Source organism: Camponotus vicinus, unplaced genomic scaffold (assembly GCF_025532165.1).
Source record: "Camponotus vicinus isolate PSW18456_S1 unplaced genomic scaffold, iyCamVici1.0 SCAF_3, whole genome shotgun sequence".
NCBI lineage: Eukaryota > Metazoa > Arthropoda > Insecta > Hymenoptera > Formicidae > Camponotus > Camponotus vicinus.
The window spans coordinates 2323893-2351733 of record NW_028141967.1 but is presented as its reverse complement, the minus strand read 5'-3'; the positions used below and the strand labels follow the sequence as shown (position 1 = coordinate 2351733).

General features: G+C 37.3%; 1 protein-coding gene across 1 annotated transcript; it reads left to right on the top strand.

Annotated features, from left to right (window-relative positions):
- Positions 1-743: 743 nt before the first annotated feature.
- LOC145968039 (fibrillin-1) lies at positions 744-27582 on the top strand. Its single transcript, XM_083093232.1, has 42 exons — positions 744-900; positions 2726-3012; positions 8395-8477; positions 9457-9564; positions 9829-9966; positions 10077-10179; positions 10244-10428; positions 10505-10753; positions 10882-11037; positions 11273-11557; positions 11632-11754; positions 11928-12176; positions 12421-12540; positions 12963-13178; positions 13374-13573; positions 13785-13965; positions 14074-14379; positions 14634-14975; positions 15184-15309; positions 15394-15727; positions 15816-15982; positions 16187-16515; positions 16629-17055; positions 17587-17940; positions 18088-18201; positions 18408-18566; positions 18630-18844; positions 19054-19411; positions 19529-19674; positions 19911-20019; positions 20118-20396; positions 21073-21498; positions 21591-21839; positions 21930-22133; positions 22208-22333; positions 22413-22652; positions 24707-24879; positions 25094-25288; positions 25374-25478; positions 25592-25744; positions 25813-26013; positions 26111-27582. Exons 2-42 carry the CDS (start codon positions 2873-2875, stop codon positions 26327-26329), a joined length of 8592 nt encoding a protein of 2863 aa, XP_082949358.1. The 5' UTR covers positions 744-900; positions 2726-2872; the 3' UTR covers positions 26330-27582.
- Positions 27583-27841: the final 259 nt, after the last annotated feature.

Below are 27841 nucleotides of genomic sequence, written 5' to 3'. Positions count from 1 at the left end.
GAAATATATAATTATTAAAAAATATCAAAAATATATCGACTTTAAGCAAATAGAATAAATCACGAATAATTAATTTGTTTAAGATATATCATTATGTTTTTTCTGTGAAAGGGTCAAAATACATCGACTAGCAATAAATTTAGAATTAATTTAATTTTTCCATCAGGGGAAACTATTTTATCTACAATATTTTCTTTAAAAATTTTGAAGTAGAAATATATTAAAATCAGTTTCAGGAAGAAGCAGCAAAATTTTTTTCGAGGAAGGATTTATTCCCTCGACGTTTGTTAATTCTAAATGAATCTCAACTCTCCGAGCTGATCGTCGAAACAAATTAGTACCGATTAATAAACTGACACGAGCAAAAGAAGCTTACTCTCTCGACTTCCGCCAATTTCACGCAAATCGCATTCTCGACTGATGATCGATCGAGCATCGGAGCGCATCCTTTCGGAACACGCGTGTACACGCGTACGTGTCTTCACACACGCGTGGTGTTAACAGCCGAGTAGAAGGGGTGGGCCCGTCGTCATCGTCGTCGTCTTAACCCAAAGAGGGGGAGAACGAGATCGACATCGGCGATGTGTGGACCGGAGGAAGAGAAGAGAGACCGATACAGAGACAGAGAGCAGATAAGGATGGTTGAAGATGCTGAGAAAGGAGAGAGAGAGGGAGAACCTTCCCAGATGAGCCCTCTCCTCGACTCTATGATCTGTAGCTCCAGTCTCGCGTCGAGTCCCGTCGAGGCGCATCATCCGTCTCCCGTGGGACTGATCGATCTCGAGCGGGCCCAAAAAGATCGATCTCGGCCCGCCGGAAACCGGAAGGTGTTCGCGGAGATCGTCAAATTCTTTTATGTAACTTTTGGTGACGTGGGATTTTCACGAGTATTCAAAACCTGTACGTTTTACATGTGGTTGCTGTTTTCTGGATATTCAATTTACACGCACAATAAACTCGCAACGCTTTGTGAAGAGAGATATATAATTTAGAAATATTTATATTTTTCTTAAATAATTGTAAGTTTACTCTTTTCAATTTCGCGAGGCTATTTATCAAGAAATTCAGAATGTACATAAATATCTATATATCCTTTATTAACTTTTCTACAATGCCCTGATTCAAATGAACAGTAGTTGATTGTCTCTCATTATTTTGCTTGAATATTTTTAAAAATTTAATATTTTTAAAACATGAACATACTTTCAAAAAAAATTTAAAATTTTGAAAAAAATCTGTTTTCTAACTTCCATACAATTAGATGCAATGATTTAATACCACATTATCAATCATTACATCATCGATCATTCGTGATGCGAATCAAAAATTTTTAGATTGGAAGCTCGAGTCAAAAAGTGCTGACCTAAACGAGCAATTTTTTAGGCCGCCTTTAATCGCGTTTATTTACGCGTGATCATTAAAGATCATTACGAGATTAAACGCGTGATTAATTGTGCGTAATCCAACTCACGCGTTTCAAATTTGTTAGTGTGAATTTGCAAACAACTAGAATGATATAATAGTTTTAATAGATATGTCCGAAAAAAGTTTGAAATTTTTTTGAACCTTCATAAAAATTCACAAGAATTTTGTTTTCTTGAAATTAAAAATTCTCTTTTGTCTTTTTCCCAAATTTATATTTCTTTAAAAAAAGAAATATTTCTCTTCTTTCTCGTAGAAAAAGAAGACAAAATAAGAAACAAATTTTGAATAACAAAGAAAAGATTTTTACTCATGGTGAAACGAAGTTTGTTAAGGATAAGGAAACGTTTCGTTTCTCTTCGTAATGAAAAGCTCTTAATAGACTCGATAACGCCGTGGTGTAGAGTTTATGAGCTCATTCGTTACGGTGGTGTATCTCAAAGCTGAAATTACGGTGTCGAAAGCTATCTTGATACGTTCCTTTATAATAGAACACGCGAGCACAAGGCTTCTTTTTCTGCAGGAATAAATTTACGCAACTTTGATGGGCTTCCCTGGTCCTGCTCTTTTTTGTTTAAATAATGAGCGAAACATTTACATATAAAAATATTTGGCACGATTAAAGCTTCTTTCTTTCTCTTTAAAAAAAAAATCGGTTTTATCCGAGATCTATTTTTTCAATAAAAGAATTACGGATTAAAATTGTGAACAAAACTAATAATCAAAACGATAAATATCTCTATAGAATAGATATAGGATCATACAAAATTAATTATCATTAATTAATAATAATAATAATTAATTTACATTCAATTCGAAAATATTGTGAAATAATAATCCTTAAAAATCGAGAGTGAATTCTTTACGCACAGAGTTGAATTTAAAGATTTAAATTCATAAAGGCATTTTGGTGTAGAACGAAATTATTTGCAACAGTAGTGCGAAATTAATCGTAAACTGTCGTCGCGCCGAAACGCCAGTTATGGTGGATATTTATATCAGGAGATAGTTGCTTCTATCTCGTCGTACTAATTTGGCGTTTCCGGAAAGGCATCGCAGTCACGAGCAAATTATCGCATGTTGTCTTTCTCAGCAGGAATTTACACAAAATAGGACAAAATAAGAATGACAAAGGAAGAAAGAATGCATAAGATACACGTGAAAAAAATTTCTCTGCAATTAAAATACATATGAAATATGTATCGAATAAAATTCTTGAATGATTTAAAAAAACCTAGATATTGCACAGACAAATTATTTACACGGTAGGGCGTTGTAAGGAAGCTATAAATCGTTTTTATAGACGGTGGAATGATCGCGACGACTTGGAGAAATCCTTCGAGATCGATCAAGGATCATGCGCGTTAGATGCGCGAGCTGAAAGGATATAATCCGGCATAGTCGAGGAAGATAATCGGAAATAGGAAGAGCCGCGAGTTCCTTGCGCAGGATGTCCGCGTTATTTCTGCTGACGGCCTGGATCGTCCTGGCGTGTCGATTCATCCAGGATGGGGTAGCGACGGGGCAACGTTACACCCCGAGTCCTTCCCAGGACCTGGACAACACTCTGCAATCAGTGCCACCCGTGGGGTGAGTATGATACAAACAACCCTAACAGCCAATCTTCGAGTGACGTGATCACAAAGTTGATATATCGTCCCGCGGAATCCTGACCTCGGGTTTTCTCTATCGACAAAAAAATCTGACGTCGTAAACACCAGGAAGTATAGAAAAATTGATATCGGAATATGTTAGTTTTACGCAATAAAATGTCACATAAATAGATGCACGTGCAAAGAAATGAAACGTCATGTGTCTCGATGTCCTTGGGGATCAGCAGCCCCGGTCACTTAAAAAGGTTAAATCGCCTCGTGAAAAATGCGAAATTCTCGTAATAAGCCGGCATCTAGCTAGCAACGCGGATCTTGTCGAGAATCCGATGATCCCGTCGCGCGTCCTCGGCGAAGTTAAACGGCGCGATAACACCTAATTGGGTTATCGGGGCTGTTACGTTATACGCCAGCGACGCGTTGAATTCTCTATCCGAGTAGCGCCTATTTTTCGCAATAAGAGTCAAGTCTCGCCGATAAAGTCCCGCGCTCGCCTTCGCGGCTCCGTTAAATGTTTTCGCGGTCGCGCAAATGGGATAATAAACGGGATTAGCTGCACACGTACATCCATTGTGACCAATTGGCAACGGTATGCGCGCGAATAGCGGAATTATTTCTCCAGTGTACGCGCTAATTTATCTGTCCAATCTTGCGTCCGAATTCTAAACTAATCTTCTGGAGAATCCCCAAGAGATGAGTTCAGATTTCTCTCTCTCTCTCTCTCTCTCTCTTCAGCCAATTCAAATACAAATGCACGCGCGTGCGTGACCTAGTAAGGAGTTATTTCAAGAGAGGAGATGGAGAACCTGCATATAATTATGCGAAATGTTACGATTCCAATCCGACGTGGGAATATATCAGTGGATCTAGTTTCATGAAATAATCTCTCTCTCATATGGCTTCGACAGGGCTTAATTTCCATCACTAATCTCATCGTTATATTAATAATACTGCGACTCTAAATGGATGCTCATCGTCTTATTGAGACTCGGATAGAAACTAATTCGCTCGTGCATCAAGTGTATTTAATAATGATATAAAATTGATTTATCTAAATGATATTCCCTGTATAATTCGATTATAAAATCTTTAGTCATAGCAATGATTGAAATATTTGCAAATATAATTTATTCGTTCATGACTTGGAATATGAATAAATTTATTTCATTATTTCTTCTTACGCACGTTGAAGGAAAGATGAATGCAATTTTGTTCAGCTTTCCATTTTTTATCTTTTACCTTACCATCTCCAAAGTTTAATATTAATCTCATGTTTCGAGTAGTTTCGGATTAAAATGTAACACCAACGCAATAAGACAAGGAAACGCAGAAGGAACATTAAACGCAGATTCTATCTAAAATTATATTCAATTGATGTTATGGTATTAATGGCGGTCTCTTAATCGTCGCCTGTTAAGTAACGCTATGAAAACAATGCTTTTAATTGCTTCTGACAGGATGCCCGTTAATACATCTTCATTAACGATGAGCTTGGTTAACCCTTCCGGTCGCTTACATCTCCTTTGTCGGTACGTTTAACCGCGTTTAAATCGTAAAGACAAAGAGATACCTTTTTTTTGTCGATTCTCATCTAGGACTTTTCAACTCGAGCAACTTGTGACCTAGTTTAAAAATAATTTATAATTTATAAATAAATTCGAACTTGCTATTTTTAAGTAACTAGCTACTCAAAGTATTTAGACAAATTTGCACGCTTTATATTATTTAATTTACATTTTCTAAATAATATAAAACATAAATATATAAAACATAAAATAAATATAAAATATTTGCATATCTCTCTGCCTTGTGTCTTGAACGCTCTACAAATAAAATGCAAGATACATCGGGTGTAAACTCCCTCGCGTTTCGCGAGCGCTTCCTCCTCTTTCGCGCGAGTTGCAGCTGCATTATCTGGCCAGCGTTTGATAAACGCGCGTCTCCACGTTAATTAATTAACGCGGATAGAACGCGGACGGTGTGATAAGCGCACCCCGGAATACGAGATGCGCGTTTCGCGCCGCGGATCTTTATCGTGACACACGCCGTTGTGGATGGACCGATCCGTCGTCATCCGGCTCATCTCCGCACGAGCGGTTATATCGCGTCGGCGATTTATTGTTTCGCTGAATGATGAATGATGCCTCGTGGCGCGGCCTGCCATTTCGATCGTCATTGATAACTCGGACCGGGAACCGAGCGCGAGAATGATCGATCGCGAAAGAAGGCTCCTCCATGATGAATGCGGTAGCGCGGTAAGCGAGATATATATCGCCGGACGTAATAGAATAACGCTAACATTTACTGGCGAATCTCGAGCTTCCGCTTTATATTTCTTCTCACATCGTACAATTTTTTTTAGTGTAAATTTATTTAAATGTATGGTGCAATATTTAATCGTACAATTTTTTTTAGTTTAAGTTTATTTAAATGTATAGTGCAATATTAAAAATTTTCAAATGTATAATTAATTTATAATTAATGTATAATAAATTTTCAACAATAGAGACAAATTTATATTAATAATAATAAATTTATATTTATATTTATATTTATAATAAATTTTCAACAATAAAATATATAAAATTTATATTTATAATAAATTTTCAACAATAGAGAAAAATTTAAAAACCAAAATTTAAAAATTTTCAAATGTATAATTAATTTATAATTAATATATAATAAATTTTCAACAATATTTATTCGAATGTATAGTGCAATATTTAAAAATTTATAAATTTGCACATGTATAATTAATTTATAATTAATGTATATAATAATAAATTTTCGAAAATAGAATTTCGATTCTATGCTTTCTATGCTTTATTCGAAAGGAGAGATCCGGTCTCTCATTTTGCTTCTTATCTTGTTTAATGGGACAAGGTAAAAGGTAGGATGTAGGGTCGATTTTAAGTCTCTAACGGGATCACCGTTTAAAATTATTCACGCTTAATTCAGACCAGTTTAAACTTTAAGTCGCATATTACGGCAGGAAGTGAAGAAGCTCTTTATGTGGAGGTAATTAGAACCGCTATCGCAACTTTTAACTAACGCAACTCCATGACTAGGCGCCATTCGCAATGCTTTATCGATGCCTCTCGATCGTTTCAGAGTTTACCCTTGCGTTTCCGAAGCTTACATTTGCCTTTTGCCGTGGCTGCTATTTGGTCTCGTTCCTAATCGCGACCGCCTTTTGATCGCTTTAATTTTAATGGCCCGCAATTCGCGCGGTCGCCTCAAAGCCATTACAGCGCACTTCCAATTGAACTCTTACAAGCGGCAGTTAACTAATTAACTGGGTTCGCATTAATTGGGTCTGCGATATCTAGATGCTAGTCGCTTAGTAGGACGTTCCATTAACACGCGCATTAATTCCTCGTCGTGTCAATGGATGATAATTAATCATAATTATATAATTATATAATTTATATAATTATATAATTTAATTTTTAAATTTATATAATTTATATCATTATATAATTTTATATAATTATATAATTTAATTTTTAAATTTATATAATTATTTCATTTATATAATTTATATCATTATATAATTTATATAATTATATAATTTTCTAATAATAAAATAATATAAAAAATTATAGAAATGTTAATTTAAAATAAATATTATGAATACGGGAAAAGAAGTGTGAGTGATACGATTTAACACCCACCAGTTACGGAAATCCACGCCGAGATCTTAAAATGAAGATATCGGTGCCGACGAGTGCGTTGATTTCAGGGCTCGTTAAGCTATCATTACAGTCGGGTGTTAAAATTACACCCTGCCGGGACGCCACGTGTTGATCGGACCGCGATACAAGTTTGACGGTGGGTCCAATCTCTCCGGATCTCCATCTGCATGTAAATTGCATTAAAGCTCTTGATCGCAAGACGATCGATCTCTTCATCCATGTAATTCCTCTCGTCTACAAAATTGTTATTATTATTATTATTATTATTACCGAATGTCGCTGTAATTTTCCAATTACCGAGATCAATCATCGAAATGGCAACCGGCATTTTGGCCGAATTTTATATCGTCGCTGAGAAAACATGGCGATAATAAAGTATCGCGCGAAGCAGGGGCTCGCAGGGGAGAGAGATTTATTCTTAAACGAGTTTGAAGAACGAGAGTTGAATTTTTTATAACGGCAAATTGTTGTTTAAGTAACGCGCTTGTTTCTGGAACGATGATTTAGCGGCGTAATCGCGTGTAAACACTCGCTTACATCTCGAGCAGTTAGTGGGCCACTGTGAGCAAGATTGCTCCATCGCTTCTGTGTGCTTTTAATATCGTCGTATGCAAACATCCGCCTCACCGAGGCGCGATATTTGATGTGCCTCCGCGGGGATGATATGCACCGGACGTGTAAGAAAGTCAGAAGCGAAACGAGCAGGAAGAAGGACGCGAGGGACGTCGAGAACAATTAATCTCCTTCCGCGAGACGAGAAACGAGCTGTCAACGTTATCGGTGCTGGAACGCGAGAGAATCTTAGTATCCAAGGCTTTCGATATATCAGTGAGATATATTTTGATTAATATCGCGAAAAATCTTGCGTTGAAATCCGAGAGTCTTTTTCCCTTTTTTTTACGAATTATAGGGCTTACAAGATCTTTTAGGGTTCAAAGTTCTCGGGGCAACCCTACAGACCGCGTTAGATAACAATCGCGCTTTATCTGCCTTCCTCCCGCGCGATAAAGAGAGCCGGCGATGCCCTGGCGTTTGCGCGATTGCGTCGAGAGGCCTAAGTGGCGGCATTTTATAGCAGCTGACGTTAATTACGAGGCGCCAGACGTGAATGGCCGCCTTGTTCCGAGGTGGTACTTCGGCCTCTTTCTCTCTTCCCAATCTTCCTGGTTTTTTTTCCCTTTTTTTTCGCTTCTCTCTTCTTGCGCGTGCCACGATGCCGCGGAAATGCCGCGTTTCCGCCTGCGGCCTCTTCAAACTGGCGCCGCAGGAACTTGTGATTAATCATAACCTGGAGCGTAACTTTGGAGGCTGATAAGCAAACTCTTTAGTTTCCGAAAATTTATAAATCTTTCGGGAGAGAATTTTTCAAAATATAGACAGACTTTTTGTGTCTTGTATGACAAATCCATTCAATTATGGGGGTGGATTTTTGATATAAATATATTAATATATGATTTTCTTTCTCCATTGCTTCTCTCTTAAATTTTACCGTCAATTTTTTTATTCGAATGTAAATCCAAAAAAAGTTTTGCGTTACTGTTTCCTTAGAAACTGTCTTTCAATCTTGTACCAAGTTAATTTTTTAACTAATCAAATTAAATCTACATTGTACCTATTTTTATGTAAACATGTGGTTCCAAAAAACTAACGAATATTTAAAAATCTAGGCCGAACGTGTGCAGATCAAGATATAAAAACTACTGCTGCCCGGGATGGACAAAGAAACTGGAAACGGGCCTGTGCGTTATTCGTAAGTAAAAGTACAAGTTACTCATTGTTTATTGTTAAGTTTTAAATAATATATTAATTTATTAACGTTTTATTAAGTTTTAATATATTAATATATTAATAATATATTAATTTATTAATTTATTAACGTAAGTCACAGACAAACATGAGAACAAGCCAATTAAAAAATTATTATTAATAGAAAAAATATAAAAGTTGAAGGAATTTTAACTTGTAAATTAAACTTAAGGTTTTAAAACAGATATTTAAAAGGTTTAAAAAACAGAATACACTTGTTCCGTTTTCTTCAAATTTCACAGTGAATTTAACTGCACCGATCAAATTATCATTCAACTAATAAAGTTTAAAATATAAACCAATAGTACTAATTACATGAAAGTGAAGTAATAAAATGAAGCGTAGGCCGATCGAGGATAATAATCCTTACGATATTCTGATGTGACTCGACCTCCTCCGAGATATTCGCAGAATAGAAAGCGGTTATTAATATTGCGCGAGAGGAACCGCCTATCATTATATCGGTATTGCTCGCAGTCGATGATAATGATCGATGCAATTACGTAACGGACAAATAGGCATTTATGCGACACGAACGGCCGCCTCGAATGAAACTGGTTTAATGACCTGTTATGCGCTTCCTGCTGATCGCATTGTCTGGTAACGCGGCCGCGCTTCGTTCGAGATCAGCATTCCGCCAATTTCCGGGTGTCTGATAGCGTTATTAATTGTTAATTAATTTATGCGGTTAACATCTTATGGGTTCAGCGTTGTTGTCGAATTAAAATTATAAAATAATTGTAAATATTTAATATTTTAAATGGATATTTATTAGAATAAAACATCAAATAAAGCATTTATAAATATAGTCTAGGTCTTGCGAGAATTAGTGCAATAATTATTCCGTTAAAAAATATTATTCAATATACTCTTAAAAGTATGCATATTTGAAATCTCCTAAATATATCATTCATATTTTACAGCGATTTGCATAAGACGCTGCGGTTCTCTAGGAAGATGCATACAACCCAATATTTGTTTATGCGAAGGTGGCGTCGTCGCATCCTCCTGTGGCAACGGACAAAGCAAAGGTGAGATATAACATCGAATGATTTTAATCATTTCATAAAGCTGATAATAATTATTAATAAATAAATAATTATTTAATAATTATTTATTTATTAAATTATTTTTAATAATTATTTATTTATTAAATTATTTAATAAATATTAAATAAATATTTATTAATTATTAAATAATAAATAAATATTAATAATATATAAATATCTTTAGCGCGATGATTGTGGGATTTGTCGAAAATAAAATTGATTACTTTGTAAATTTGTCGTCGACAGTCATTACGCACGAGACAGGAAGCGGCAGCGATCGCGGCAGTGAAACCGGTAGATGTAGAGTTCATTGCCTAAATGGAAACTGCGTGGATGGTCGGTGTCAATGTCGCAGTGGTTATCAAGGAGAATTTTGCAACGAACGTGAGTTGCAACGCATATCATGGATCGAGATAAATTTTAAGTCAAACGCATACATCCCGCAAAGTGAAATAATAATTTCCACAAGGATAATGAATCGGAAATCATTTCAGCTATTTGCCGAGAACCTTGCCTGAACCAAGGGAGATGCATCGGTCCAGATCGTTGCGCTTGCATTTACGGCTACACCGGAAGACGTTGCGAGACCGATTTCAGGTAAGAAACGTACATTTCCGCAGTCGCTCGAGTTGCTTCGCGTTACACAGCTGTTACGTTCCAGAACCGGGCCGTGTTACACCAAAGTGAGAAACGAACAATGCTTGGCGAGTCTTCCAAACGTGTTTTGCACGCGGCAATTGTGCTGCGCGACAGTCGGCAAGGGTTGGGGCCACCCCTGCGAGAGGTGCCCAGCTAGGTTGGATTGCGAACAGGGTTACCTGAAGACCAAGCAGGGTCAATGCATCGGTACGGTTATCTTTTCTAATTATACAATCATTTAATGTAATATATAACAAATATAGAGTGATGACATTTTCTTCAGATATCGACGAGTGCGAATCGATTCCTGGACTTTGCCAGGGCGGAAAGTGCTTGAACACCCCCGGTTCGTTTAAATGCGAGTGTCCTGAAGGACAGGCGAGGGACCTCGATACCAACGAGTGCAAGGACAAAGACGAGTGTCAGGAAGAAGGTATTTGCGCCGATGGTCGATGCATAAACACGATCGGCGGCTATTACTGCCATTGTAACCCGGGATTCATACAAAGCCAGGATCGCAAATATTGCATTGGTAAATAGTTTGTTATTAATAAAAGATTTTACCAGTTTTAATCTTCTAGTCTTTATTTTATATAACTTCTTTCAGTTTCATATTGTTTTGCCTCTCGTTCTATTTTAATTGACTAATTATTTCGACAGATGGCAGACAGGGATTGTGTTACACGGCGGTAAATCGTAACGGACAATGTAAAAATCGGCTGGCGATGAGGTTGAGCAAGAAGGATTGTTGCTGCGGCAAAAACATGGGTAGAGGATGGGGCGACGAATGCTTTATCTGTCCCAATCCTGGCAGCGGTACGTACGCGTTTTCAGGGGAAAATTAATCTAATTGCATAAACGGTAACGTCACTTTCCTTGACGATATTAAATTTAATTCGATTTGTAAAATTTCGAACTTTGATCATTCATCAATTCCTCGAGAGACACTCTAGACTCGCGAGAGAAATAATGGACGAAGACGCTAGATAAAAGCGATCACTTTTACGGCGACTGGCAATTCTACAGGATCCACGTTATTACTCAATTGTAGACGATTACAACAGGCTTTGCTCGCAACTGCAGTCAATCACCGAGGTGAACGAGTGCGCGCTGAGACCGGACATCTGCGGGGACGGCAAGTGCATCGACACCAAAGAAGGCTACGAGTGCGAGTGCTATCCGGGATTTACGAGGAAGCCTGGCGGCAGATGCGAGGACGTGGACGAGTGTCTATTGGGTTACTGTCAAGGTGGAATCTGTCACAATCAACCCGGCAGCTTCACCTGCGACTGTCCGCACGGCTTCGTCGTTTCCGGCGACGGCAGATACTGCACCGGTAATCGATTGCTCTTTCTCGACGAAGGAACAGCAGCTTCTACAAAATACGATATTACACGATATTTTTTGCAGATCACGACGAATGCCAAGACACCGGAATGTGCACCAACGGACATTGCATCAACATGAACGGATCCTTCAAATGCGAGTGCAACGACGGTTACACGTTGTCGCCGACGAGGAATACTTGTATAGGTGAAGAATAATGTAAAACAAATGTTACACTGATATTATATTATATGAGAATTTGCGCCAAGAGTTTGTCGGAAATTTCAGAAATATATTTCTAAATTATTAATATGTTTAAAATATTTTTGAAAAAATTTTTAATATGTATGATAATGACTTGTCCGAACTTTTTATTTTAGACATCAACGAGTGTGTAGAAAATCCGCGAATCTGTCTGAATGGCCGTTGTGAAAACACGCCAGGATCCTATCATTGTATTTGCCAGTCGGGCTTTACTCCTTCGAGAGACAATACTTTCTGCGTAGACATGGATGAGTGTTCTACCAGCGGAATGTGCGAACACGGCAAATGCGTCAACATGGAGGGCTCTTTCAAATGCGTCTGTGATTCCGGCTTCAGGATCGGCCCCGATCAAAGTCATTGCATCGGTATTGATTTCATCAATATAATTAATAATTTCGAAGATAATATCGCATTTTCAAATTTTCAATGTTTTAATAAACTATAGTACCTCGAAAAATTAATTAATTAATTAAATTGAAATATTTAATTGAGGGTTTCGCAGAGTCAAATTAAAATTATGCAAAATTTCATAAAATCAGAAAAATTTAAATATGCGAAAAAAGTATATGGAACAAATTATTTCTATATAATTATTATTTATTCGATAAGATATCGACGAGTGTATAAGTTCGCCCTGCCAAAATGGGCGCTGCATCAACACATTAGGCAATTTTCAATGCGAGTGTCACCCGGGATTCAATCTAGGTCCTGACGGCAGATCCTGTTTAGGTTCGTACTATTTATATTTTCTATTCTTAATATAAATATTAATTAAATTACATCATTTTTTGATTAAATTAAAAGAGAGATATGTATTTAAAAAATATAATTCTTTTATATATACTTCTTTTATATGGATGTTTCTTTTTTAGAGATTATTTTTATATTATTTTTTATATAATATAATAATTATACTACATTTTAGATAATTTCGCAATTTTTAAATATTTTCTAAAGAAAAATTGACTAATCGATTTTATTAAAAAATGAAAAAGCTCTTTACTTATGTGATTCACTAAAAAGATTAATTTTCCATTAAATGATTACTAATGATTATTAATTATCTACTTGTTTAAATTTTGACGAAAAATTAAATTGAATTTTGTTTAATGAAAAACTGAATTTCTATTGGATGATTCTGCGCTGGTCAGATACGAGAAGAGATCTGTGCTATTCGCAGTACAGAGACGGCCAGTGCTCCAACCCGACCTCAACCGCCGTAACAAAGTCCAGCTGTTGTTGCTGCACGGTCATTTTGGGCCAGCCGTTAGGCTGGGGTAGCACGTGCCAACCGTGTCCGCTTCCGGGCACCCCAGAATTCGAAGCCTTGTGTCCGCACGGTGCTGGAATGACTTACAACGGCGATGGTAAATAAATGGATGTCTTGAAAATTGATATTTTGCAAAAAGAAAGCTATAAAATATTTTAAAAATTCTAAAAATCCAAAATACATAGATTCCTATAAATTTTCGAAACATTTTAACGCTCTAAAATTTTAAGTCGAGATTTTTTTCGTTTCGATTCAGTGAATTTTAACGTCAGTTAACGAATATTATTCACAGACATCAACGAATGCGCCCAGAATCCCAATATTTGCATCAATGGCGGATGCGAGAATCTTATGGGGACGTATCGGTGCATCTGCGACAATGGATACGAGGTTGATGCAACGGGAAAAATATGCACCGATATCAACGAGTGCGAACTAGAGGATTCTTTGTGCAGTGGCGGTCAGTGTCGAAACACACCCGGTAGTTTCCAAGTAAGCGAATTATTTATTAAGTATATTAATTATTTAAGTATATAAATATATTAAATATTCTGTTAATTAATTATTTAAGTATATTAAATATATTTAATATTTTGTTAATTAATTATAGATATTTCCACAATTTTTTCAACATGTTAATCTACATGTTGCAAATTAATTAAATCACTCTCTTGGAACGTCAATCATGTGATTTTATTCGCAGTGCATTTGTCCAACGGGCATGAGATACAACACGCAGAATCAAATGTGCGAGGACGTGGACGAGTGCGAGGAGTTAGGACCGGACGTCTGTTTCAACGGCGTGTGCATCAATACTGTGGGAGCTTATGAATGCGAGTGTTTCCCGGGCTACGTTCTCGATAACACCGGTTACATTTGCCGAGGTACGAGATTAATTTCTTCTAATTTTTTCTAAATGCAAGAAAAATCGATAAATAAAAATAAAATAAAGATAGAGAGAGACTCTTCTTCCTGACTTTCTTTGGTTTCAGACAATCGAAAAGGTTCGTGCTGGACCAAGATGGTGGATGGTCGGTGCGAGAATAATTTACCAAAAGTGGCTCTTCGTTCCGAGTGCTGCTGCTCGGTCGGGGTAGCCTGGGGCAGCCCGTGCGAAATTTGTGAACATTCTCTCTGCGAGTGTTCCAAAGGTTACGCAAAGGTAGACGGCAAAGACTGTGCCGACATCAATGAATGCGAGCTCAATAGCGGGATTTGTAAGGGCGGCGGTACCTGCGTCAATACAGACGGTTCCTACCGTTGCGAGTGTCCTCCCGGCCTCACTCTGGACACAACGCGTAAGCTAATTGAATCGTCATTCGTTGTTTTTTTTTCAAAAGTAAAAAAAAATATTCTCCTAAAGGACAGAATGGATAGTTTTCAAGCGTTTAACCCTTTTAGTGTCAGCGGGCTGATATATCGGCCCTCGGTACTTATGCGAAAAATGCCACGGGCCGATCGTCCTCGTTTGTTCGGCCCGTGGCATTCTTCGCATGTACTGCGTAGATGAGCCTGGCACTAAAAGGATTAATCCTTTATTTTCCGGTTTCAGACACTACTTGTATCGACACTAGGCAGGAAGCGTGCTTCCTGGATTACCGTCATGGCCAGTGCGCTAATCCTGTGGAGGGCCATTTCTCCAAAAGCCTCTGTTGCTGCTCCGTGGGTCGTGCCTGGGGCAGCGAGAAATGCGAGCTATGCCCCAAGTCAGGTACACCGGCCCACGCGGAACTTTGCCCACGGGGAGATGGATTCACCGAGCGTCAGGACATCAACGAGTGCGTCGAATTTCCGGGGATGTGTCTGAACGGCAGATGCAAAAACACGATCGGCAGTTATAGCTGTAGATGCAATCAGGGCTTTGCGCTCGATGAGCATGGCATCAAGTGCAATGGTAGGTGATATCTCAATCAAAAATTCCCGCATTTTTTGGATTTTAGAGAAAAGCTTTTTTTCAAGTCCTGTGCCAGGCAGGTGTAAAGATTTAAATCTCTTTTTGACTCTTGTATTACCTCGAGAAAGATTTTAGAAAAATAAGATGCAAGTTGAAAAAAATTAATTTATATAAAAATAATTAATTAAAATTTTAATTACATCTGCAGATATCGATGAATGCGAAATCATGCGTGGTGTTTGCGGTAATGGCACCTGCAAAAATACGCCTGGCGATTTCCAGTGCGACTGTAGTCCTGGTTACCGCAGCAATGACATTATGAAGATTTGCATGGGTAAAATATAAGAGAAAGTTTCATTAAAATCTTTTAAATCCAAAAATATTTTCTTGGAATAACGTGAAATATTTCTCTCTTCAGACATAAACGAATGCGAGGAGACGCCGGGTCTGTGTCGCGGCGGTACCTGCATTAACACTGAAGGAAGCTTTAGCTGTCAGTGTCCTCCGGGGCACGAGCTGGGCCCCGACAAACAGACCTGCAAGGACATCGACGAATGCTCGAGAACCAGCGGTATATGCTCGAACGGCGTTTGCGAGAACATGATGGGCACTTATCAGTGCATCTGCGACGACGGTTATCAGCAAACGGGCCTCAGATCTCACTGCGAGGACATTAACGAGTGCGCGATCAGCAATGGCGGTTGCGAGGACATTTGTCTAAACACGCCGGGCAGCTTCTCTTGCTCCTGCCGGTGAGGGATCATTATATCTTTCTCTTAGAAAATTTATGTTTAATTAAGATTATCTCCAGGATAATAAAAAGAATAATATTTCTGACAGCACCGGCTACGCTTTAAACCTGGATGGACGTACCTGCGTGGACGTGGACGAATGCAAGGAGAATCCTCGGATCTGCAACGGAGGTAAATGCAAGAATGTACCGGGTGGCTACACATGCAATTGCACGAACGGTCTGCTGCCCGGAAGAGACGGCATATCCTGTATAGGTAATTCTTTTCTTGTATCCACACTTTATTACTTTGTTAAAATTATATTAATTCAAATTATATTAATTAGAATTGTATTAATTAAAATTGTATTAATTAAAATTATATTAATTAAAATTATATAATTAAAATTATATAATTAAAATTATATTAATTAAAATTATATATAACGTATAATCGTCTACAATATTATTAAACTGACAGATGTCGACGAGTGCGTGATGCAGCCGCAAATATGCGGATTCGGCGAATGCTACAACACGATCGGCTCCTTCAACTGCCGTTGCGAGGAAGGCTACTCGGTGAAGCCAGCGGAAGGACCAGCGTGCACCGATGACGACGAATGTCGATTGAACGCCTACTCTTGCAGCGAGTTCGCCGAGTGTCAGAACACCCAGGGTTCGTACATATGCACGTGCCATGATGGTTTCACTGGGAACGGGATTGAGTGCTGGGATATCAACGAATGCTCTACCAATAACGGTGGCTGCGACTCCAACGCGCACTGCATCAACACCGAAGGTTCCTTCAAGGTATGTATCTTGAAGATTTCCGCTTATTGGGGCTCACCGTTGAATTACAAACGTTTGCGACGACCTGTCAGATTTAAATTTAATTTTTATTGTTTATTCGACGATGCTTGCAGTGCGTGTGCGACGCTGGTTTTCGCGGCGACGGTTACAACTGCAAGGACGTCGACGAGTGCGCGGAGGACAGTACGCTTTGCGAAAACGGACACTGCCTGAATTATCCGGGCGCGTATCGATGCGAGTGCGAAATGGGCTTCATGCATCCGGACGAGCGTAGCGAGCAGGCGTGCGTGGATATTAACGAATGCGATATGTTTAACAATCTGTGCGTCTACGGCCGCTGCGAAAACATCTTTGGCATGTTCCGCTGCGAATGCAACGAGGGCTACAAACTGGACAATTCCGGCGGCAACTGCACCGACGTGGACGAGTGCGAGAGCCCGCAATCCTGCCAATATGGCACTTGCATCAACACGCAGGGCAAATACATCTGCAGATGCCCGCCGCATCACGAGCTCGTGGAAGCCGGGAATGCCTGCGTTGGTAGGTAGAATCATTTAAAATTCTAGATATTCTAAAATTTCGAAATTCTCTAGTGTAACTTGATCTATTTAAAATTGGAAAATTATTAGATTTTTATCTCCTGAGTTTTGATGTATTTAAAAAATTAACCTGATGTATTTAAAATTGGAAAATTATTAGATTTTTATCTCCTGAGTTTTGATGTATTTAAAAAATTAACTTGATGTATTTAAAATTGGAAAATTATTAGATTTTTATCTCCTGAGTTTTGATGTATTTAAAAAATTAACCTGATGTATTTAAAATTGGAAAATTATTAGATTTTTATCTCCTGAGTTTTGATGTATTTAAAAAATTAACTTGATGTATTTAAAATTGGAAAATTATTAGATTTGTATCTCGTGAGTTTTGATAATTTTGAAGTTTATAATAAATTGGAAAATTATTAGATTTATCAATTTTTATAAATCTGATAAAATAATTTATATAAATATTTTTATCTTCCAAATACGCTTTTTTTCTATTTCTGATTTACTTATATCATGCACACAGATAGACGCGAGTCACTTTGTTTTACGGGCTACGAACATGGCACCGGAAAGCCTCAGTGCGTCTTTGAAGTAGCGACGTCGGTGACGAAGGCAACGTGTTGCTGCAGCATCGGTACTGCCTGGGGCAACAATTGCGAGGAATGTCCGCGGGTTGGCACGAAGGAATACGATCAATTGTGTCCTAGCGGACCGGGATACAGGCCGAATCGTGTGACTGTCATTCTGGAGGACATCAATGAGTGTGTGGAGCACGAGAATATCTGTCAGAACGGACACTGCACTAACACGTTCGGTAGTTTCATGTGCTCGTGTAACGAAGGCTTCATCCTGGATGATTCCAAGACCAGCTGTATCGGTAAAAGAAACAAACGATCCCAAATTTTATGCTTCAGTTTATAATCCCTCTTTATATATTTTTTCTTTTTTATATAAATTTTCTTTTAAATTTTAAATTTTCTGGATCATTGTTCGCGTTTCAATATTTGAAAAAAAATTATTGCAGATATAAACGAATGTGCGTTACACCCACGAATATGTGGCGTTGGATACTGCATCAACGATCAAGGAAAATATCATTGCGAATGTCCCGAGGGATACATGGCGATGCCTGGAGGAAGTCAGTATACATACAACCAAATAATAATTTAAGGAAAATATTTACTTAATATTCATCTCATTTTACTATCATTGAATTTATTACATTATTACTTGGTATGTTATATTACCGAGAAAAAAAATTGTGTGATATAAATATATAAAATTAAATTCTAATTTTTTCTCTCGAAATTATAAGACGTAACTGTGACATGTTTGTCTTCTTAGAGGAATGCGTCGATATGAGGAAGGAGTCTTGCTATCTCACCTACGATTCTGGACATTGTCTCAATCCCATGGTGCAGCCGCAGACAAAAATGTTGTGTTGCTGCTCCATGGGAGCCGCATGGGGTATTCTTTGCGAAAAATGTCCCGGCGAGAGGACTCGTAAGTAACATGTTCGATTCCTGCATCTCGAGATAATGCTCAATCAATATGGTTTCTTCGTAGGTGAACACGAGATTCTGTGCGGATTGGTACCGGGTCAAATCATGAATCCGATCACGAATCATTCCGAGGAGATCGATGAATGCGCCCTGATGCCAACCATGTGCACCCATGGCCGATGCATGAACACTCCAGGTAGCTTCGAGTGTCAGTGCGAGCGCGGTTACGTCTACGACGAAGATTCTCATCAATGCATCGACGAGAATGAATGTCTACAGGTGCAACTTTCAACAAATTTTAATTTAAAAAATCTTAATTTAATTAGTATCTTAATTTAATCTTAATTTAATCTCATTTTCCTTGATATTTAAAAACAAGATTTCGAATCGTAATATATAATAATAATTATCAATATACATTTTTTACGATAATATCGAATAATATTTATCAATAATATATATTTACATGTCGCTTCCATTTATTTTAGATACCGAATCCCTGTAGCGGAAACGCGCAGTGTATTAATCAGCAGGGCTATTTCGAGTGCGTGTGTCCGGCTGGTTACAAACTCGGTCCAAGTCAGCGTGATTGCATCGACATCGATGAGTGTTATGATCGGCCAGGTATTTGCAGCAACGGTGCGTGTAGCAACCTGCAAGGTGGCTTTCAATGCGTCTGCCATGTTGGATTTTCGTTGACCCGCGACCGGGACAACTGCGTCGACATCGACGAGTGCCAGCGCAATCCGAATATATGCAACAACGGCACTTGTATCAACACCCTGGGCTCGTATAAATGCCAGTGTTATCAGGGATTCAAACTCAGCCCGAACAACGATTGCGCGGGTGGGTTGATAGCTAATTTTTAATCTCTTTTTATACTTTTTAATAATAATTTTATTGTAATTTTTTTGATAAATATTGGTATTTCTTGTGTATTTCGATTATACAAATTTATTTCAGATATCAACGAGTGTCGAATAATGCCGTTTTTATGCCGCAATGGTCGATGCCGAAACACGATTGGCGGCTTTGTCTGTGAATGCGCGGATGGTTACGTATTAGCTCAAGACGGCCAGCATTGTCGCGATATCGACGAGTGTGACGAGGTACGTCATGTAGATTTACTGACAGTTCTACTTGTTGATTGAGTGTAGGCCTGATCTTCCCTCTGTCATACATCCCTACCTACCATCTTGAATATATCTTGGACAGGTCATATCGAAAACTTTTAAAAAGCGACGAACGAAGGAAAAATATTTAATCCATCGATATTTTTACAAACATATATATGTTTACATACATCAATGCGCTTCTTAAAATTAATATTTTTGAATTATTGCAGATACCGGGATTATGTCCGTCTCCGGGAAAATGTCAGAACCTGATGGGATCTTATATATGTAGCTGTCCACCAGGATACGAGCTGGATCATACCAGAAGAAGATGCGTTGGTACGTTTAAAATCATAAAATCATATTCATTATATCATATCATACATAGCTCTTGTTTTAAGACAATCTATTCTAATTTTGTTTAATCATCCCTGCAGATGTAGACGAATGCGTGGAGACCGGAGACATTTGCGAAAACGGTCGGTGCATCAACACGGAGGGCGGTGTGATTTGCGAATGTCCGGTCGGGTATCAGTTGAGCGAGAAACCGAATTCGCTTAGGTGCATCGACGTGAGGGAAGAACAATGCTACGACAGCTATAGACGAGGCCAATGCACCCTTCCGCGGGAGGGTGGGATGACCAAGAAGCACTGCTGCTGCACGATGGGCAAGGCTTGGGGCCGCTACTGCGAGCAATGTCCGCCGGAAGATAGCGGTAAAAGATCCTGTCCAAAATAGTTTTCTCAATAAAAATTATTGAATTTTATTTTAATTAATTCATTAAGAAATTAATTTAGGTTTTTTAATCATGAATCTGTCGTAAAAGTAGTTTTCTCAATAAAAATTATTGAATTTTATTTTAATTAATTCATTAAGAAATTAATTTAGATTTTTTAATCATGAATCTGTCGTAAAAGTAGTTTTCTCAATAAAAATTATTGAATTTTATTTTAATTAATTCATTAAGAAATTAATTTAGATTTTTTAATCATCAATCTGTCGTAAAAGTAGTTTTCTCAATAAAAATTATTGAATTTTATTTCAATTAATTCATTAAGAAATTAATTTAGATTTTTTTAATCATGAATCTGTCGTAAAAGTAGTTTTCTCAATAAAAATTATTGAATTTTATTTCAATTAATTCATTAAGAAATTAATTTAGATTTTTTAATCATGAATCTGTCGTAAAAGTAGTTTTCTCAATAAAAATTATTGAATTTTATTTTAATTAATTCATTAAGAAATTAATTTAGATTTTTTAATCATGAATCTGTCGTAAAAGTACTTTCTTTCTTTTATATCAGAAAAATTGTTTGCATCATAATTGTATAACTTATGTATAAAAGATATAAAATATTTAGAAAAAGAAAGATATAATCTTGTTTATCCAGAGGAATTTAAGAGGCTGTGCCCGGAAGGACCTGGACGGGATGACACTGGGATCGATCTGAACGAGTGTCTATTTATGCCGGACGCTTGTGTCGGCGGCGAATGCATCAACACGGACGGCTCGTTCCGATGCGAGTGTCCGACCGGATACGTCTTGGACGAGACCGGAAGGCGTTGCGTGGATCTCAACGAGTGCCTGGGCGTGCAGAACATTTGCGGTAACGGCACCTGCCGCAACATTGACGGCGGTTTCGAATGCTCCTGCAACGAGGGTTTCGCGCCGGGCGCCAATCAGGTCTGCGAGGACGTGAACGAGTGCCTGGAGATGGGCAATCAGTGCGCCTTCCGGTGTCACAACGCGCCGGGCTCTTTCCGATGCATCTGTCCGTATGGCTACACCTTGGCGCCCGATGGCCGCCATTGCATTGGTAATTAAAAAAAAATATATTAAAATATTTACTCCAATTTTTTATATTTAATGCAAATTAAATTCTGCGCGCATTATAAATGAAATTTTCAGATGTCGACGAATGTGCCACGCCGGCGAACGACTGCAGGTTCCAGTGTAAAAATCTCATCGGCACCTTCATATGCATTTGCCCGCCTGGTTACCAAAAGATAGGAATGGCGGACGAGTGCAAGGATATTAACGAGTGCGCCATTAATTCGGGTCTCTGTCAACATGGCCGTTGCATCAACCTAGAGGGGAGCTATCAGTGTCTATGTCATGACGGTTTCGAGCAGAGCTTGGACGGGAAGTCGTGTATCGGTATGAGAAGAGATCGTGCAATTAGATTAATCAATAAAAATATTATATAAACTGTTACAATTCCATTTTTTATCTATTTTTTACTTTCAGACCGAAGGGTCGGCTATTGTTTCCTGCAAACAATCGGTGGTAGATGCACCGCCAGGACTTCGGAATTACGCACGGTCACTAAAGCGGATTGTTGCTGCACTATGGGAGCCGCATGGGGGCCACACTGCGAAATTTGCCCGTCGAGGGATTCCGACAATTACAACGAACTGTGCCTGGACAAAGGATTTTCCGTTAATGGACAAGGTACAATATTTTATTATCTATTTTCAATTGACCGAGAATCTCGCTCCTTATCGATATAAATAAAAAAATTTCAGACATCGACGAGTGCAAGACCATCCCGGATCTTTGCAGAAACGGTCTATGTATCAATACTCTAGGTTCTTACAGATGTATCTGTAATAAAGGCTACAAGGCCGACAAATCTGGCATTCAATGTATCGGTAAGCTCTCCTCTTTAATCGTCGAAATATGTGATAATCATTAATTGAATTGAAAATTAAATTATATGGAATCGCGCAGACATTAACGAATGCGAGTTAACGCCGAAGCCGTGCAAGTACAACTGCCAAAACACCGAAGGCAGTTTTATCTGCTCGTGTCCATCCGGCTTCATCTTGAATCCCGACGGTGTCAGCTGTAGGGACTTGGACGAATGCGCGACCGGGAATCACTTGTGCCAGCAGAATTGCATTAATACGCCAGGAAGTTACACTTGCGGCTGCCAGGAAGGCTACAATCAACAAGGAGACGCATGCCATGGTTCGTCTACAAATCTCTTAATTACTTTTCTCTTCATTTAATTAACAACAATTAATGTAAATGTATAAGTGGATATATTTTTCGTCACTCGCAATCTTTCTCTCTGTTTGCTTCTTGTAATTAGAGGCGAGCAAATCTGCTCTCACTCCCGCTCGTTCCCGTCAGCGAGATTGGATTCTCGATACTCAGATTATCGAGAACGCTGTTATCGAGAATAGAAGCTCGGGAACAAGCGAGTCCCGAGTCCCGATGCTCTGTTAGATTGAGTGGGGGTAGGTAGGTAAGATTCAGGATTCAGCAACCGAAGTCGAAACGACTTAGTGTTGTACGCAACACATAACAATAAATTCGTGAATAAAATTGCATTTTTGTTATTTAATTATTTAAACAACTTTGCCTTAAAATCTAAAAATTATTAATAAAATAAAATGAAAAAATTAATAAGATAAATGTTTTTTAATAATAAATAAAATTTATGAATAAAAAAGGTAATAAAATAAGAAAAAAATTAATGTAATTTAATAACATGGCACACATTTAATAACAAAATACGTTTAAAATAGAGCTGAAAATGTGAATATGTATGTGTGTGTGTGTGTGTGTGTGTGTGTGTGTGTGTGTGTGTATAGAAATAAATACCTTAAAATTATTCCAGCAGACACTGATTTTATCCGTAATAGGTTTTTGGAATAATTGTAATGTTCCGTCTTGAAATTTCTTAATTATTTCTTCTTTATTGTACGCAGACATTTTATAAAGATGATTTACTTTTATATAACACAGACTTAAGCTTTACTATTCGAAGGCATATATATGACTGTTGAACTGAATATTTTTCAATATGCGTAACTAAACGTTCGATTATTCAAACAAGGTCAAGATATTAAAAGAAACAATATTTTTAAATGAAAAAATAAAACCATTAAATAAAATCATATTTCTGTTACAAATATAATTATTTTATGTAAAATATAGATATTTTTCTTTATTTATATCTTTTCTTTACCAGTGTATTTATAAATAAATATGGATATTTTAAATTATATATATAATTGTCCAAATAACTAGAAGCGAATTAATAAGAGTCAATATTGCAATTCAGGCGCAAGGATACATTTTAAAAATAATAATAAAAAGGTTATCGAACGTTTTGACAATTTAAATTATTCTCAACAAATTTAAGTAACACAATCGTGTCAAAAATTAAAATCAAAAATTGAAAAATTAAAAGATCGCTTAATATTTATTATCCAGGTATATACAATAAAAAAAGAAATTTTGTCACGATTGTTATTTAAGTTCGCTTAATAATGTGCATTCGAATAATAAAGTTGTACTGTATGTTGATTTAAAATAAAAATAAATAATATCTTACTTAAATTTACAATAATAATAAATTTTCCTAATTTTATAATTACATATAGATTTATAATCATATATTTTATGTTTTATTATTTTATGTTTTATTAATTACATATTTTCATTTTATAATTACATATTTTATGTTTGCTTATTTATTTAATTAATTTATTTAATATAGTTTTTAATAATTTATTAAAGTAGTTGCTTACGTTTTGTACGTTTCGGATATAAATATACACATATATCATATTTTCTAATTAATTTTATTTATTTTAATATTTTTTATTAATAAATTTTATTATTTAATATTAAAAATTTTATTTATTTTATTGCATTTTTTATTTTAATTTATTAATAATTCTTAGATTTTTAGTAAAAATTGTTCAAATAAATGAATAAAAAGTAAAATTGCAATTTTATTCGAATTTATTATTGTAATGTGTTGCGTACACCGGATCATCTCGACTTCAAGAATCATCGGGAACCGTCGAGAATCAAAAATCTCGATCTGTCCCGAATATTACCCCAATATTATCGAAAGGTCTCGATTCCCGTCATAGCAGGTAGTCTGTATTTTATCCCCACTCTATCCACTTCCGAGTTCGACCGAGACCCATGGTAAAGACTGTCGAGACCGAGCGGGAATAAAACGATATTTGCTCGCCTCTACTTGTAATATAATTTTCTTACAGATATAAATGAATGCGAACAAGCGGGTGTTTGTCCGAAGCCTGGAAAATGTATTAATACTCTTGGCAGTTTTCAATGTTTGTGTCCAAGGGGCCTCAAGCTAGACCATGCTGGGCGTTTTTGTACAGATCATAATGAATGTTCCGACGATGCCAACTGTGAACACGGTTGTCAGGTAAGTCATCATGTAATTATTTACTACTTTATCCTCCTTCTACCATTTTTTACTACTTTAGAATTTTCCTTATAATGATGAACTGACCTTTATACAATAATGTGACCATTCATTATTTATGCTTTCCGTTTCCGTAAGAAAAGATCCACCTTCGTTTAAGACTCGCCTTCTTTTCACAAAAACTAACTGAAGAATATGCTTCTAATTTTTGCAGAATTTTATGGGCAGTTACCGCTGCGGATGCCCGGATGGCTTTGTGCAACACCTTTATTACAATCAGTGTATCGACGAGAATGAATGCAACGCATCGCCATGTGGTGACAGTACCTGCATTAACACGATTGGCGGCTACAAATGCGGTTGTCCGGACGGTTATCAATTCGATAACAATCTGGTGATCTGCGTGCAAGTATGGCATTCGTGAATTTCCTTTTATTTTAATTATATTTCTAAGAAACGTAGTATTTTACTTCGTGTTTCTTTTCTCTCCCAAGGTAAGTGCCGGATGTTTCGGCAGCCCCTGTGCCTTCGGATGCACTCCAAACGGAGCCAGCGGGTTTATTTGCGGCTGTCCCACCGGTTATCAGCGAATAGGACAGGTTCGTTTTCCAATCGTGTTAAAAAAATGAAATGAGCCGCGTTTAAAATGTCTTGAAGAAAAATATAGGAATATTTATATTAAAAATATATTTTATATAAAAACTTTCTGCAGGGTCACTGTCTGTCTACGATTAATCCCTTGTCGCAAGGACGCTACGACGAAGATATCGGCAACGTGCCAACCTTCCAGATCAATCCTGATTCTTATCACATACCATCGGCCGATGATAAGACGATTTCCACGGAAGGATGTTTCTCTTGCAAGGTTTGTATATCACGTCTGTTTTTTTTTCATAGCGGAGTAAATGAGATTTAAACGGGTCTTTGAATTAGATAAATGGAAATGGGCGACACAGAAGAGGCACTAGAAATAGACTTACCAGTGAAGAGGCGAGGACGAGGAGAAACAGAATGAAAAAACGACGAAACTCCAGGCTGAAGAGGCATCATCACGGAATGGAGCACGTGCTTAAGGTCAATCTACGTCAAACGAGGCATCGCACACGGATCATCAAGCTGCAATCCGCCATCAAGGTAATTTTCGAAAAAAAAAAATATAATCTTAAGTTAATATCTTCTTTTTGAGAAACTCCAATTGAAAATGAGCTCCAATTTTATCATCATCTCACAGGGCGAGGACATGAATTACACTATCGCGCGGGGCAACAATGACGGACACTTCGAGATCGTCAAGGAACGCGGCGTTTCCGCCCTGCACTTCCGGCACCGGCTGAAAAATCCCGGCGAATTTCACGTAGTGATCCACGGTCGTCCCGAAAACGCAACAGCAACGAGAACGGAGTGGGAAAAACCTCTAACACTCACAGTCCATCTCATAGTCGTGGAATGAGATCAACGGAAGGATCGAGGATAATCGAATTGAGAAAACACTGCCCGACACTGCGCGTTACGCTTTTTCTTTAGTCAATTTTTCGCGAATTATTTCAAGCTACGGTAAAGTATTAAAAACACCGGAAATGCCAAGGTGGGAGGAGCGCGAATGACGGAACGGTCTGTAAAAAGCACGATGTACGTCGTTCGTTGAGCTAATTTTTAAAATGAACCAACGTGATTCGAAATATGAGAGGAACGTTGAGCGTTTTGAATCTTTTGTGTTCACTCGCGCATTATTTAGCTGCTAGATAATAAATGTTTTTATTTACGAGCAATAACAGTTATTTTTACGACTGCCAGTTTATCTTCGATACATCTACACTGCCAATGTAACCAATCGAGTGCCTTATCTTTTTCGTCAGATTTTTACATTCGCTGACTTACATCGAATAAAAAAACAATTCATTGACAAGAGCCTAAATGAGACTCTCCAGCGACTCTTTGCGCGTCTCTTTGTCAAGAAATGTAAGAGCGTTCTTTCGATTTACTGCCTGTACTTGTTACATAATACGATTTGATTAGAAGTATAGTAACACGTTAGAGATGTACAAACGCTAGATTATTATACATAGCTTTAAGCGAGCGAACGCGCGTGTAAACAGAAACAAATGTAGCTTTATATATTTATAAATTTTAGCTCGGAAGAAATACGGCACGAATGTAGTTTCGTGTACAAAACCAGTACATTTTACTGCGCTGAAATTTCAAAGAGGACTTCGTAGACATATATCGCCGATATATATACGATTGCTTGATTATACGTTATTACTTCGTGCCTATACATAGTAACGATTTTAATTATGTATAATACTAGAGAACATGCCAGAACTGGTATTATATATATTTTATATATATAGGATGTGAATAAAGTTTATTTAAAACAACTTCTCTGTTTTCTCGGCAACGATCGTGATAAACAAAATCATTGATTAAATAGAATCTCTCGCGCCTCGTAATCAATTATTCATAATCAATTATTATTATTTATTATTATTAAATATTGGCCATCAGATATTTATGAGAGAAATTACGAGAAAAAGATGCCAAAAATGCTAACACCGATCTCCCTAACAAATAATTATCAAAAAATAAAAATTATCGGTGAGAAAAATCGATAATAAAACAACATCGATCTCTCCCTCCCCTTCGTATAATAATATTTTGAAATTTATTAGGGAGAAAATAAAAAATTGATGAATTCAACAAACACCTAAATAAATGGATTTTATTAAGAAATTGATAATAAACTCTAACAACTCAATCAACTTGCGTTGATCTTTAAAGATAGCTTCAACTCCATTTTTCTCTGGTTGATAACCTCCGCATTTTTTTAACATTCGCGAAATAAAACACACACACATACAATTGCATTGCAGTCTTTTGGTTAATTAAGTATGAAAATAAAATTTAATCTTGAGTTTAAGTTTTTATGATAAATATTTATGTTTATTAACCCGTTCGCATTTTC